The following is a 16,620-nucleotide window of genomic DNA, read 5'->3' as shown; positions in this document are numbered from 1 at the left end:
GCAAAGGTAAATAGATGCTACTTACATGTAATATTCTAAAAGGTTACAAAATTTAGAAACACATTAAAGAGGTCCTTATAATCAAAACCCTAACTGTCCTGTGACTTGATTCTAGTAACTTTGTCAATATTCATTCTCATTCTGTATTTTTGTTAAGCTTGTTTCAGATTTCAAGATTCTCCTTCTCTAACACCCCTTACCATCTGGATCTAGAATCAAGGCAATCTCTGCACCTTGATCTCCACCCTTACTCCCTGTGTGCAGCAGCATAAAGGTAATCAAAAATCATTTCTATTGCTTTAGAATATTGAAAAAATATTTTATGACACCTCCATTAAAAATTACTTTTGTTGTTCCGTCATTTCAAAATCTCTATGAACCCCCTTTTTTGTGGGAAGATAGTATGAGGGGCAAAGATATTGCTATTTAAATGAGCCCATTCTGGCTCATTTAATAGATGAGGAAACTGAGGCAAACATGGTTAAATGACTTGGTCTTGGTCACACAATTAGTGTGTGACCAAAATGTCTGAGGCCAAATTTGAGCTCAGATCTTTCTAATTACAGACCCCTGGTCTACCCATTGTTGGACCTAGCTGCCTGTAGCTTTTTATTTAAAAAATAAGACACAGCATACCAGAAAAAGGTATGAACTTGAGCACAACAAATTTCCACTACACATCTCTTAAACTCGTTACTTCTTGTCTGGAATGAGAGCTTTAGACTATGTAGTTTTAAAACTCAGTTTCCATCCTCTTTTAAAAACACTATGCAGCTTATCTGAGTTACTCTATGTAGAAAATATATTTTAATGGATTTTTACTAATATCTTTTGTTTTTATATTGCCTAGTTTTCCCCCTTTTATCTCTCCTCCTCTAATGGAGAATATCTTGAAATTTGGATGAAAGGTTGTTCTTGGTCTGACAATGATTCTGGGATAATGTAAATGTCTCTCCTTTTTATGGAAATCATTCTTTCAAGATAAAAAGGGAATTACCAATTAGATTAAACTCTGATATCACACATGTCCTAATCAACTAGGCAGAAAATGGAAGTTTGAAGATGCCCACTGAGGCAAATCGATTAATGAAGAATAGGAAAAAGAAAAATTAACTTTATCCTTGTTCTTTCATTAGCAAAGCAGCATACAAGTTTTGTACCAACACTGGTTTGCATTCTGTTTTTATAAATCTGCATTGGTGATGTGATAGAGGCAAATATAAAAAAAGAAAATAACTACTTTTATGGAAGCAAAACACTTGCTAGCTTTCTCACTTGCTGTATTCAACTGAAAAAATAAAAAGCCCTAGTTGGGCAACACTGTTTTTGAATTTGGATATTCACTTCACAGGTTAGTGGTGAAACAGGGAAATTTCTTTTTAGTGAAAATAATATCCAGATAACACATAGAATCAAAAAGTGACAAATAATGTGCAATTGGCAAAATGTTATTATAAAAAAATTTTAATTCACTCTTACTTTACATTAAAATTTTATAAGCACCATGTCATGTACTTCAATCGAAAAAGAGGAGACTGGAATGCTCAAGTCAACAACAAACAGCAGGCATATAATGAGAAGTTACAGCTATGTGGAACATGTGAACAAGACCACATTTGGAAAAGTCCACTTGGAATCAAGTGACAATGCACAAAACTGGAATCTGGCATTGATTTACTCAAACTCTGTTTAGTCAGAGCCCAAAGCTGACAGTTGTGTAAACATCAAAAGAAACATTGTGTTAACTTTACAATTTGATAAAACTTGTCTTACCCTGAAAGAATGAATGCTGCCATCTTATTGTCTTGACCTGTGCTTAGCTGGTGGCTCAACAAGACTGGCTGTGTTAAGATTGAAATGGTGCAAAGAGACTACGTTCAACATTGTGCAAGTCATTAGCAAGGCCATCAGAATGTGTACACTTCTATGTAATGATCTGACCAATATTCGACTAATTTAACTGGAAAACTATACATTTTTTAGCAAAACGTTTTAATTTGGTCCCATGTTAAAAGACCTGATAGCCAAGTTGGTTTTATTTTCACATGAAAATTCACAAGCATGTACACAACCAAACCACTACACCAATGTTTTCTGGTCTAGGCATAAAAAGTATGGCTCCTACTAACACTAAAACATACAAAAAATAAACTACAAAAATCGTTTACACTTGATTTCAGAAAAAAAAAAGCTTTGTTCAAGAAAAATGATTTTTTTTCTTAAGCCATCCAAAAAAGGAATGCAAATAACCAATAAATACAGTGTGCTTTCTCCATATAGACATATATACACTTGAATCTTTGGCTTATGTTTATTTTTTTAAAAAGAATTTTATGTGATCCAGTCATCATTGCACATTAAAACAAAATAAGCCAGTTAAATATATTTATATATTTATATAGATCTGCTACACTTGAAATGTATAAAGAATGGATTTTTTTTTACTATCAATTTGCACAGCTTTTTTTCTTCTTTTTAAATTTTTAACATCTTTTATCAAAAGAAGGAGAAAAAAATGCCATATAGGAAATATTGATTCATGCAACAGGTGAGCCCAGAGAGAGGCAGCTGCATATCATATCAACTGTACAAACACTGAAAAGTCCCTATTTGCCCCCTAGTTGGCTTAATCTGGTTCTTATTAAATATAACTTTGTGGCACTAAATTTTGATATTGTTTACAGGCATAGAAACTGATTAAGTCCTCTTATTAACATACACAATTTCATAAGAAAAATACTTTTGCATTTAAAATGTAAATGTTCCCCTCCCCCCAACACTTAAATCTCTTCACAGGTTCAACAGGTAAATTAGCTGCTGGTTCAACAGCGGAAAAGTTTTAGTTGGGATTCACTTTCCATGTCCAGTCCAACTATGATGATTCAAGGTACTCCAAAGCCACATCATAGCAGAAACGGTACTGTTCCTAAAATACATCAAGATAAAATAAAGAATTAGAAAATAAAAAAAAAATAGATAAAAAGGAATGTTGGTAATAAATAACTTTAATTTTTAATTATAGTCCAAGCCACATTTATGGTATATTTTAATGACTTTTTGTTTTTAATATTTATATTTTGCTTTTATATTTAACTTGCAGACAAAAAGCCTTCATCTTTGTCTTGGAGTTAATCTAAAGAAACTTTGAAAAAAAAAAGACAACAAAAAACAAACCAAAAAACCCCCCAAAAACACCTGGACAAGAACTGCATAAATGTATCTTTGATGCCAACTGCATTGATAGCAATAGTTCTACAGTGATAAAAAACTATGGTTTCCATCAAAATAATTTTTAGAACTGGGCACTCATATTTTGGCTCTTTGAGGCTAATCTCAAACTAATATTTCCTCAAAACCACAACATATCAAAAAAAAAAAAAATAAATCCTGCCTGTTCATCTCATCAAAGATTTCAAAGAAAACTTTTGGAAAGTAAAATTTATATTGACTTCCAGTAATTTTTTAAAAATAGCATTTATCTTAAATTTTTTTCTTAGTCTCAGAACTTGCTCTTAATGTTAACATAATTTATACATTTATGTTTATGAAAACCTCAATAAATTAGACTAGTTGAACTTTTCTAGCTTTAATTAGAAAACTACCTAAATGAAATTATTTCTAATTTAAAATTTTAAAATACATGCAAATAACCAGAAGTTAAGCTAAAAAAATGTTAACTGATAAAGGATCTTAGAAAACTAAGGGAATAAGAAAAATATCAATCAGGAAGTACAAAGTTTAGTGGGGATATAGAAAGAAGTGTTTTTGGGTTTAAGGAAAACTCCTATTCCTTTGGGGGGAAAAATGTTCAAGAATATCCCTAAGAATAACCACAGAGTTAAAGAGTAAGTAAGATGAATTATTCAGAGGACAATATGAAAACTATGGACCTGGTTTAAAATAAAGAAAATAACTGATATTTGGAAAGAATTAGCAGTGGAAAAACTGAACAAGGAGACTATTGCTTAGAAATGGAAGGCAAGGATCATGGACTAGGTTGCTTTCAGAGCCACTAGATTCAGATTAAAATTTTTAGATATGGAGATATTTCTTAAATCTATCTTAAAGGATAGGTGACAACACAAAAGTTAAAAAAAGAAAATTTACGTAATTATGTGAATTGAAAGATTTTGCATGAACAGAGTTAGTTTTGATGGGATAAGAAAGAGAACCACTAGTTGGGGAAACAAATATTTTCACCAAATATCTCTAATAAAGTCTTATACTCACATTATAAAGGAAATTAACATAGATATAGGTCATTCAGTAACACATAAGAGGTCAAATGATATAGAAAGCTTTCAAAAGAAGAACTGCAAGCTATTAGACCAATATGAAATATTATTCCAAATTACCTTAATAAGGATAATACAAATTGAAACAACTCTGAAGAATAAATAAGCAAAGTTGGCAAAAGACAGAAATTGTTAATATTAGACACTATGGTAAGATAAATATCCTAATATATGGTTGGTGGAACTCTGAACTGATATAGCTATTTTGGAAGCCAATTTGGAATTATGCTTTAAAAAAGGTAAACAAAATGTCCACATCCTTAGAATCAGAGATTTTACTGCTAGGTATATACTCTAAAGAGATCAAAGAAACAAAGGACCCACTTTTTGAAGTAGCAGTGCTCCTTGAAAATTGTGGTAAATGAATGTAATGGAATATTTCTGCACTGGAAGAATTCAGAGAAACACAAAAAGACATAAACTGATGTAAAGTAAAGTAATTACAAACAGGAAAGTAAGATACACATCGACTACAAAATAAATCCTAAGAAAGATAATTAAAAAAAAAAAAGAAACTGAAAACTATTTAATTACAATGACCGAGTTTGGCCTGATGAAGAGTTGAAAAATACTCCCTATTCTATTTGCAGAAGTAAGGGATTATTGATGTATGTATTGCATCACAGATTCTGATCTGGAAAGTGTTTTAGAAGACCATGTTCAAACAAATCAATTTGAGGCACCAGGATATTAAATGACTTGCTCTGCATAGTTCTAAAGTGCTTCAAGCACCATGCTGTACTGCTTCTGATATAAACACAATCTATATAAATAAAAGTAAGATAAGAATAAAACATAAGAATTTCCTAAATAAGGAGAAGATTCATAGGGCTATGGATTTCATGCTCGAAAGAGCACTATACCGTTTATCTCAGATACAGACATATACATATGGATCCTTAACATCTTTAGGGACAAAGATTCTAAATCCCTGAACATATAAGAATAGTTGAGGAAATATTCTGAGTATGCCTTCTACTTTGGCCTAAGAAATTCATTAAAACTGGACCATTAAAGGGAAATAGTTATTATAAGACCTTTACATCTTGACACATTAAATTAAAAAGCCTTTTAAATTTACCAGAAAATTAGGGAAAGGTTCCTTATTTACTGATATTATTAGCAAGTAAAGGATCTTAGTTATAAAGTCAAATGCTGGCCAAGGATGGCTAATTTACATAAATGGATTAATTATAACATTTTGAATTTACAGTGGGACTAAGTACAATGAACAACCCTATGTACATTTAAACAAAATTAAAGATTTAAATTTCTTGTCATATAGGATATCCTAAAAGCCTTTGTGTAGCCTTAAGCTATTCAGTTTAATATCTGACAATGTCTGAAACATCATATTATTGTGCTCAAGTTCAGGGGAGGGGGAAGGGGAAGGGAAAAGGAAAAGAGAAGAGGAAGAAATAGAGTTATATCAGCCTTTAAAGTGAAAGAATACCAACCCAATACTTCAGATAGCTGCATAACCTCAGTATGCTCCATCCATAAGCAGGAAGTGGTAAGGATTTTTTAAAAAGTATTTTTTAATTGAGTCGTTTCTTTTAGTTATCTGATCATCTTGATATACATGAGGCAAGAAAGAATGCTGCATTCGTTTTTCTAGCTTGTTTTCTTACTAACAGATGCTCCTGATCAAGCTATATAAAACATATATGCACTAACCACAGCAACATGTCTTTCAGCAACATGCCAAATTAAAGCTGAAATGTGGTATAAAATGTATATGTATACATACATACACACACAGAGAAACACAGATGTACATATGTATGCGCAATGATAGATTCAATAGCAAATATTAAGTGATTATGAGCAAATATTTGACATGCATTTTTTAAATGAATATAGTTAATTTACATGAACAGGTTTTTGCATCCCCCTCATGGTGAAATAGAGCGTTGTCCTCTTATTGTGAATATTATTACATTCAAGCAGTAAAATTTAGAATCTTCATGTCTCAGAAAATTGCTTTTGATGATATAAGAACATGCAAACCGATGTTCATGATGTTCAGAAAGTTGCTTAGAAACAGACTTCTTAGAGTCAGAGATAGACTTTATTAATTAGTAAACATTTATTAAATGCCTACTATATATGTGCTTGACACTATGGTTATAAAGTAAGAACCCCATTATCTCAAGGAATATACATTCTACTACTTGAATGTAACATTTTCACAGAGAAATAAAAACAAAACAAAAATAAAATAGATATGAGTTATTTAATGATATAGAAGCACTAATAGTAGGAAATATCAAGAAAGGCCTCTTGAAGATGTAACCCTTCAAATGGACCTTGAAGAGCGTCTAGGAGGTAGAGCTGAGGAAAGAGAGCACTCCAGTAATAGGGTAACAGTCTGCCAAAAATATGAAGGCAAGAGATGGGATGTTATACATGAAGATCCATTAAGTGCCCCCCTTTAACTAAACTGTTGTGTGTGTCAGGGATAGTCCTGTGTACTCAGCCTAGAAATACAGACTGGAATAAGATGGGGAAGGACTCTAAAACCTAGACAGAGAAGTTTGTACCATATTCTAAAAGCAAGGGGTAAGGAAAACCTCTTGAGGAAAGGAAAAGTATGGTTAGACCTAAGCTAAAAATTAGAAGATCAATTTGGAAATTGCATGGAGGATGGTCAGCAATGAGAGAGACTGAAAGCAGGGAGTATAATTAGGCTGTTCCAAGAGTTCATGCAAAGAACTAGACTGAAGTCATTGTGACATGAGTATTTCAGGGTACAAAAGTGACATGCTAAGGAGGTAAAAGGAACAAAACACGACAAGTGGGGAATGTATGATAGTAAAGGGTTGAAGATGCTTCCAAGTGGTTTACTTAGTCAAAAAGAAAAATGGTAAAACATTTGCAGTGAGCTGCTGTGTAGCAAAGTGAATAGATTGTCCAGCTTAGATTCAGGGAGACTCTTCTTCCTGAGTTCAAACCTGGCCTGATACTTATTATCTTTGTACCAGTGGGCAAGTTTCTTAATCCCAATTGCTTCAGTTTCCTTATCTATAAAATGAGCTGGAAATGAAATGGCAAGCCATTCCAGTATCTTTGCCCCAAAAAATTTCAAATAGGGTCATGAAGACCTTAGTTCAAATGTGGTTTCAGTCATTTAGTAGCTGTGTAACTCTTGGCAATTAATTGGCTCATTTTCCCCAATTGTAAACCCCCTAGGATTGTTATGACAATCAAATGGAAATGATATTTTAAAAATACTTAGTAAAGTACTTGGTACAAAGTACATGCTATAAAAATACTATTATTTTTGCTAATGGGAAAATTAGGGAAAAGGTTGGGTTTGAAAGGAAAGATCAATGAACTCGGTTTTGGATATGTCAAATTTGAGATGTCTATGGCAAATTCAGGTTGAAATGTCGGGGAAATAATTAGAAATGCAATTCTGGACAGAGATGAATACTGCATATGCAGATTTAAGAATCATTTGCAAATTGATGACTGCTGAATCCATAGAAGCTTAGTTGAAGCAGAGATAAGTGATGTATATAAAGATTTGGGATTCATTTTCAAATTGATTACCAGGCAGGTCATGAGATTAAGAAGAAAGATGATGGAAAAGAAGAAGAGAAGAGGCCATAGTGCAAGTCCCTAACCTATATAGAGGAAGTAATATACATGATAATGCTGCAAAGGAAACCTGGAAGGAGCAAGCTGAAGGATAGGAAGGAAACAAAAGATAGCAGCATTATGAATCCCCTGGGAGGCAAAACCCAGCAAGGAAAATATACAACTTGGTAAAGACAGCATGGAATAGTGAAAAGGCTTTGTAGTTAGAGGAAGTGGTTTCAAATCCTGACCCTAACAATTACTATTCATGAAGTCTCAGACAAATCTTGGTCCTTCAAGTTACTTCAACTACAAAATGAGAAGACGGGAATACATGCCCTCAGACGTCAATTCCAGCTCTAGATGTATGATTCTAGGATGAGGATAAAGAAAAGTAGAATAAACAATGAGGAGATCACTAGTGATATTAGAAGATTTTCAGGTCAGCAGAACTGCAAGCTAGACTGTGAGGTGTTGAAAGTGTCCAGGAGGTTACAAAGTGGAGCCAATGAGGACAGATATATTTTCCTAAGAGAATAGTGTAAGGAAAGGCATTTAGAAAATAATATCTAAAAGGCACAGGAAAGGTCAAATCAAGGTTTCTTTAGGGATGGAGGAGATTTGGATTTGCTGACAGTAAGGAAGGAGTCAATGGATAAGAAGATGTTGAAAATGAGGCAAAAAAAAAAAAAAAAAAAAGGAAAGTGACTAAAAGACAAACTGCTAAAGATGATGGGATAAGAGGTACAAGTAATGGAGCTGGCCTTGGTAAAGAAAGCTCTTTCCCCCACTGAGACTGGAGTAAAGGAAAAAATGCAGAATGATGCAGAAATGACTTAAAATGTAAAAAAGAAATGAAACATGTGGCAAAGTGAGGTGCTCTGTTCAGAGGAGATGGGGAGTTTGTAGCTCAGACCAAGAGAATTTTCTGAGAAAGCAACTTCTTTGAGGCATAAAACAGAATTGATCAGAGTGAAAGGTTGGGCAAGCAGAAGTGAGGGTCCAACTGAGATTAAATAACATAAATTTTTAGACCCTTTCAGTCAGGTTGTGTGATATTCTTCATTAGCATTCAGTTGCATGTAAGCAAGAGCTGAAAAACTGTAGGAGTAATCCAGGGTTAGGGTTTGGAAAGGAATAAGCAGTGTTATGACAATAGGGCAAGGGATTCAAAGGATGAAGGCAATATAAAATTGAAATGGCTGATTAAAAAGTATAGATACTGAAGGAAAGAAAGTATGGCAGGAAAGGATGGAGTGATTGAAAGCTGTACTGAGGATCTAGCAACATAGTTGAATATCTATCAATCCATTCTGAATACCTGGGGAATTATGATGTTAGGGGAGAAAAATAAGAGTAGGTGGCTAAAATGAAATACTTAACTACATTTCATGAGACAGGAAACTACTCTCAGTAGGAATCAGCATGAATTTTTTTCCTCTAATAAAAAAATGCTATTTCCTTTCACTATTAGATTCAGTCATCTGGTGACATCATAGTTCACATTTGTATGCTGAGAGACAGCAAAGGAATTTTAGCTAAGAAATGGGCAGAGACTATCTCCTTTCTTTCATTGCCAGAGTCATAACAAACACTATCATTATCAACTCAGAGTTATTAAGGACTATTATCTTGGTGCCTGGAAAGAAGGTTGGATTTAGAGTCAGAAAATCTCAAATCCTACTTTTTGTTGTTCAGTAATTTTTCAGTTGAGTCTCATGCTTTGTGACCACTTTTGGGTATTTTCTTGACAAAGATACTGGACTGGTTTGCCCTTCCTTCTCTATCTCATTTTACAGATGAGAAAGCTAAAGGAAATGGGGTAAAGTGAGCTAGTGAGTATCTAATACCAAGTTTAAACTAAAAAAAGATGACTCCCAGCATTCTATCTACTGCATCTCCTAACTACCCCATTTATTATATATATATGCTCTTTACCTCTCTTGGAATCAGTTTCTAAATGTCTTTAATGATTAATAAATGACATCTAAGGCTCCTACCAGGTCTAAGTTGATGATGCTATGGTCTCATGGTCCTATTGCTGTGACTCTATTCTGTGAGCTGTAGGCTGCTATTGTCTGCATAACATGTTGCTTACATGAATATTTTGGTTATTGAATACTGAAGCTTAGTTCTTCTGGAAAGTAAACTGTGTTAAGAAAATCAGTTTGGTAAGAGTAGGGACTTTCATTTTTTTCTTTGTATATCCAAAACCTATCACTGTGTTTTTCACATAATGGCTGGTTCACAAATATTTGTTCAATCCTATATATATCAGAGGAGAAACAGGATCAAAGTGGGTGACAAAGCCATGACAACAACCTCTTATAAAGCTAAGGCAGTGGTCTCTCTGACCTTCCCTTTCCTTGCCTAGTAATGCTATTGTTCATATGGAGAATCCCCTTTTTCAGAAGATTTCATCCACCTGTTTGCAGAATTAAAGTGAAGGTAGCTTGCTTACACCAAAGAGAACAAAGAGGATAAGAATCTATATGAACACACACACACATCATGTATGTGTATGTTGTGTGTGTATGTGTGTATATATCTATATCTATATATATATTCACTCACACACAAATGCATATTATATAGATATATATATGTGTATATGTGTGTGGGTATATATGTTAATATGTAATTTTTTCATAGTTACAAAGAATTAGAAACTAAGGGAGTAAGCACAAATTGGGAAATGGATGAACAATTAAGGATATAAAATTTAATGGAATACCATAATGACTTCAGGGCAACTTGGAAAAATTTGTATGAACTGATGCAGAGGGAAATAAGTAGAAATAGAATGATTTATACAGCAATAACATTGTAAAGACAAACAACTTTGAAAATTTTAAGCAGCAGTGATAAATGATGATTGCTGAAAACTGATGAAGAAACATGCTACCCAACTCCTGAAAGAGTGTCATGGATTCAAAAGAGAAAGATGTACATTTGTGGGGATTTGTTTGGCTTCATTATGTCTATTTGACAATGGTTTTTATTTTTTCTTCCTTTTTTTCTACTAAAGATGTTTTTCAGGGATGGGGGAGAGATGGATCATGGTGGGTGAGAGAGAAAATAAAGGCTTATTAATTGAAAAAAAAATTAAAAGAGATTTTTAAATGGCAATACAGAGGAGATTAGTAGCTAAGTATGACCAAGAACTGTCTGTTATGGACAGTTTCATTTGCAAATATTTTCTTTTTCCAACAATAATTTGATTCATTTAACTGACAGTATTACTCTATATTAAATATTCAGAGAAACTGTTCAATATTCTAATTATTAAATCCTAACCTTTTTCTTCAAAGTATTAAGTCATTATTAAAATGTGCTAAGAATGGTTTATGATCTCTACATTTATTTAGAGGTCAAAATGATGCTGTCATTTTGCTAGATAGAGAGGAAAAGCTGATAGCTGCTAATTGGAAAGGTAGGATTTAATTTACAAATTAATTTCATAATAAAGATCAGAGATTTATTAATATACTGAGAATAAGGAAAATAGGCTTCAATCTTCATTGAAAATATTTGTTACCAAAATATTATCAATACAAAAGGATTTTCTTGAGTTTAATGTTTTGCACTGAATTATGAAAGTTATTAGCACATATCATGCTAATAAAACAGAATTAAATCCTATAATTCTCTCAGGTAAGAGAGAAATGACTCTCTTCATTACTAATGTATGAATAAAACATAATAAGTAAGGATTTTATTTGGGCATACCATAGAAAAATAATAATAAACTTGGGATTCTTTCTTTGAAGAAAGAACAGTCCAGAGAGATTCATATTAACCCCACTGAAACATTTGGTGTCCCAATATAAAGATGCAAGAGATCAAATAAAAAAGTCAGAATAGAACTGTTCCTCTAAATTTTAAGTTTCTATGATTTTATGACTTACCGGGGCTTCCACCATGTTTGGCTTGCTATTCCGTAATGTTTTGACCGCATGGAAAACATCAACAACATTCTGTCTTTTCACCATTTCCACAACAATGCCTATGGCACAGAACATTCCACTTCGGCCTCCTCCATTCCTGAAAGGAGACAAAGAAGAAAAGATGGAGAAGTGAATAATAGCATTAAAAATATTATTTTAGGGGGACCACAACTCAGGCTAACTTATGTATATTCAAAGAAGCAAGCACTAATCAAATCCCTCAGAACATGCTATTTTCCTATTGTCTCTCCTCATAAATTTTTTTGGGGGATAGGGAGAAGCAACAGTGTTTGAAAGTAGTATGACAATGTAGAGCTACACTGAGATCCAAGATCTGCACCAAAACCTATCTCTAACACCCACTGCCTATGTGACTCTTTTTGGGAAAGTGACAACACCTTTCAAAGTTCTAAGCAACTCTCTGAGACTACCACTGCATATTAACTATTGAGCTGCCAGCAAAAGAGAGATCCCAATATCGATAACATTCCTAAACCAACATTTCATGCCTATGATACCCGAAGAATTGCCTGCTAGGGAAGAGGAAATTGTAATAACTTTTTGGCATCAAAGAAAAAGTAGTGGGTTTTTAAATCTCTTCTTTTCCTTTTTAAAATAGGAAAAAGGAAATTACAAAGAGAAGAATCTGAGAAAGCAACATATAATACAATGAATGCAAGAGAACATATCTTGATACTCCAAATGGGGTCAGTAGAGAAATGAATTACAAGATTAGGAGTATGCAGCAGGAAAAAAAGAACAAAAGATTGAAAACCAGTTTGTAAAAGAGGATAGTTGCTAGTGAAAGGTCAAACAGGACTATTCGTGAAATAAACATAGAGCTGCACAATTTGTTCCAATGTGACCAAAACTCATACTCACAGACAATGAATGATAGTCCGCCCTTCCCCTTCATCACATTCCTCCTGCCATTTTTCAACCTGCAGTATTAGCTTCAGGAATGATCGTTTGGATCCAGGGACTTCTCGATGAGAAGCCCACCCTAAGTACTGAAACTGCTGTACCATTAGATAGCCTTCCTGAGGCTGTGGGAAGAAAAATATTTGTAGGAAAATGAAATGTGAATGGAAATGCTACTAATGGGCAGAATATAAAGCCCATTTGACATCATATTATAACTTATGTTTACTATAGGAAAAAATCTCTCTGCTTTAGATGTCAACGTACACATATAAGCACAGAAATATGTCTCATCAAAAATATTAAAAAACCCCAAAGCAAGGATCAAGTGACACCATGCAAGAGATTCAAGTGATTGGAATATGACTTAATCTTTCCAAAACCTATTGCCTGAACACAAAATATCTAAAAAAATTCTAAAACTGAAAAACTGCCAAGAAAAAAAATGTAGATTTTAGTTGCAGTTCTGAAATTTTTTCATGGTACACACTTTCTTAGCTCTATATTGATAGTTTCTTAATGAAAGTATTTACAAAGCAATTGTCCTGAAATGTAATCAGCTTTCATTTAAGTAAGCATTTAAAATGTGTACAAATATTATTTTTATAAAAGAGATATTTTAAAGTTTTCCTTTATGAGAAATAATAGAATTGGATATTTGTCATTATGGCACAGAATTTTTTTATTAGTACTTAAAAATATTTCTCCACTAAACTCTTATCTCAATGTCTCATCTGGGTACAGAGATTTGGTGGGACCCAGAAAGCCATGGTAATTGAGGAAAAGCTAAGGTACTCTTACCATAATAAAAAAGGCTTTGAGGTATGGATCTAGTGATGGCCTGTGGGTCTTCTCAGGATCAGACTTATTAAGCTTAGAGAACTTTATTACCAGAAAATTGGACAGAAGTAATGAATGTTTCTGGTCATAGCAACTCAGAAAGCATTTTAAAGTATGTGGGAGGGCTGCAATTTATGTAGGTGGAAGCAGTATCCACATTGATAAAGTCATGAATTCTTTGAAGTTAAAAAAAAAAAGTTAACTATATTGAAATATAGCAGCTGCCATTTGTGGAGAGTTCTGAAATGATAAATAAACTGAGAGCATTCTTAAGTATTTTTTGCCAATGTGGTTGGGAGAAAAAAAAAAAATCTTGTTTTTCTTTAATATCTAATTGGAGGTAACATTTTTAATGCTCCTTTTTATGTATTGTTTCTTTGTTGGCTACATTTAAAAATGTAAACATTTTCATTGTGTATATTTGGCGGGAGGGAGAACTTGATAGCTCAATTTATTATTTGGGGAAAATGTAGGTTCCAATATAGGCTGCTATGGAAAGTGATTTGAATGCTATTGTTCCAAACAAACCTCAGACATTCTACTGTGCCTGGAACTTCATAGATGAACATTTCTGCTATTTTATCAAAATGACTTTTTTGAAATTAATGACAATCTTAATGAAATATACCTTTCCAACATGGTAAACATATGCTTGTGAATCAGAATAAGATTAGTAACTAATAATGGGTTGTGTATTTGAATTGAGATTTCCAAAAGTAATAAGCTACTGCAAAAATCCACTAAGAGAGCTAGCTTCCAACTGTCAGCATTTCTGTTTATAGGATGCATATTTTACTCTGGCACTAAAGCATGGAATGATTGTTAGCCTTAGCACTGAATAAGTGAAGTTTATTAATTTTTTTTCCCTTGGTGTCTGAATAAAATTATACTCTACCATTATTATCTCAACTCATGATATCCCGAAGCAGTTCAGTTAGAAGGACAGAACAATTGCTTACCCTTGTGAGATTGCATATCCGAAAAATTCTGTTGATCACATCACAATCCATTGCACAGGACATGCATTCTACTTGAATGGGTCCATATCGCAACATGCCCTCTTCAGGCCAGTACTGTGGGCAGCCCTAGACGAAAGGAAATGAAGATGGTGATTAGACTTTCAAATTTTCATGATGCCAAGAGAACTCTAGCATTACAGTATGATTTTAGAAAATTAAGTGCATATAATACAACAATCACATTATGGGCATCAACCTGGCTCAAGTCGACTTCATTTAACATCACAATCGAGGTACAGCCATAATCATACACTAATCTCCAGAAATCTTTCACAGTGTTTGGCAGGGGGTACTGAGTGACGATGAAAGCAGCAGGCTGTCTGTAACTCTGTAAAGAAACAGGATGGACAGGGAACATTAGAACTGTAAAGTCATGAGCCAAAACAACACATTTCACCATTAACATAAATCGGCCCAAATGGTCTGATATCCAAAGCTGCTGCTTATTTCAGAGTGCTTTCGTTATGGCTTCTATAATTCAGTGTAACCATAAGCTTTTGTTTCCAAACAGTATCAGAATTTTCTACCCATGCAGTGGGTAGAGTGAAATTCAATTTTATCCTTTGTTTTTACGTTCAGCATATATACTACAATACCTGGAACACAGGTGCTCAGTAAGTGCTTATGGAGTGAGAATGAATGCAGAGGGGGGAAAAAGAGCTAAAGAGTTTCTTTAAGACTCCTCTTATGGTCTTCTAGGACTTCGTTAAATGATGGAAAACCATTAAGCATTCTTATTTTCTCTTTTATAGGCAATGGCAGGAACATTTATGAATTGTCCATTCACTAATATAGTTGCACCATCTCCTGAATACTGACCTAGGTTATCAGTGTGTTGCTAACTCATTTGTAACACAATATCTTGAATATTTCAAAATGTTTTAAAAGCACTGCAGGAATTAATCTTGTGTCTGCTGAACATGCTTGCACTACAGGAATGTCATTAATTCACTTCCTTTTGAGCTTGATGCAGCCCTTCGGATTATTTCTGGATGGTCTTTTGACTATGTAAGAAAGAAACTGGAAGAACTTGAGAGGAGTGAGTAATAGATGTGACTTAGAGTTGGCCCATGTTTCCAATACTTTTATCATTTTCTATTGTAATTGACACTTCTCTTTTGATTTGAGGGTGTACACAATATTAACAGTGGCACTTTTTTTTTTTTTTTTTTTTTTTTTTTTTTTTAGGACACAAATAGAAACAAACTTGGTGTCCAATGACCAGGCAATAAACAAACTAAAATATTATTGTGCAGTAATAAAGACTGTGAGGATGAGGGGGAAAAAATCCATGATAATTTATTGAACTGATACTGAATAAAATAAAAATCCATATGAATAATCTATTTGATTCATACCATGCAAATGAAAATATCATTAAAAATAGTTGAGCTCTGAGTAATAGAAACCCCATAATAGTTCCCAAGGTCACATCATGAAATATAATTTCCTTTTCTTCATGGACCAGAATAGATTATAACATATAATGTGTGATATTATTATTCACTTGGTTGCTTTTACTTAACATTTTCTTTGCTACAAGGGAAGGTTCAATTCCAATGTTGGGAGTGAGATGTTGGCAAGTAGTTTATACAAAAATGAATGAGGTATAATCAGTACCTCAAAAGAAATTAAATGTATTTTTAAAATGCTAATGTATTGTTGATACATCACTGCAACCAAAAACCAAACGAGATGAAATAATTGAAAATTTATAAAATTACAAATTTAGTGCTTTTCCTTTTCTTCTTTTTATATATGTGAAAAATGGAATGGAGGATTGAAAAAAGTCATTTAAATATTATAGTGTTGTCACTACAAAAATTTTTTTTTAATATATCTGGTTTCTCTTGTGAGTATACCTTTCCAATACCAATATTTGAATTGCTTGTGTGGATAGAATTGTTTACCACCAAATCCACAAATTCGAGATGCCCCAAATTGAATATATTTTATCCTAAATTTTCATTCTAATTTTATTATTGACATATCTAGTCATATCCAGTGTTCTATCTT

General features: G+C 33.3%; 1 protein-coding gene across 9 annotated transcripts in view; it reads right to left on the bottom strand.

Moving 5' to 3' along the window:
• Positions 1-1,452: 1,452 nt before the first annotated feature.
• Positions 1,453-16,620, bottom strand: part of PTPRK (protein tyrosine phosphatase receptor type K) — a 721,856-nt gene continuing 706,688 nt past the window's right edge. For all 9 annotated transcript variants that reach the window (XM_031964293.1, XM_031964294.1, XM_031964287.1 and 6 more), the window contains 5 exons: positions 14,801-14,932; positions 14,545-14,670; positions 12,707-12,870; positions 11,786-11,921; positions 1,453-2,926 (listed from right to left, as the gene is read on the bottom strand). In XM_031964293.1, the coding sequence (XP_031820153.1) occupies positions 2,873-2,926; positions 11,786-11,921; positions 12,707-12,870; positions 14,545-14,670; positions 14,801-14,932 (612 nt within the window). In that variant the 3' untranslated portion in view covers positions 1,453-2,872. The remainder of the gene's footprint in view (positions 2,927-11,785; positions 11,922-12,706; positions 12,871-14,544; positions 14,671-14,800; positions 14,933-16,620) is intronic.

Source organism: Sarcophilus harrisii, chromosome 4 (genome assembly GCF_902635505.1).
Source record: "Sarcophilus harrisii chromosome 4, mSarHar1.11, whole genome shotgun sequence".
Taxonomy (NCBI): domain Eukaryota; kingdom Metazoa; phylum Chordata; class Mammalia; order Dasyuromorphia; family Dasyuridae; genus Sarcophilus; species Sarcophilus harrisii.
This window is presented reverse-complemented; position numbering and strand designations above follow the sequence as displayed.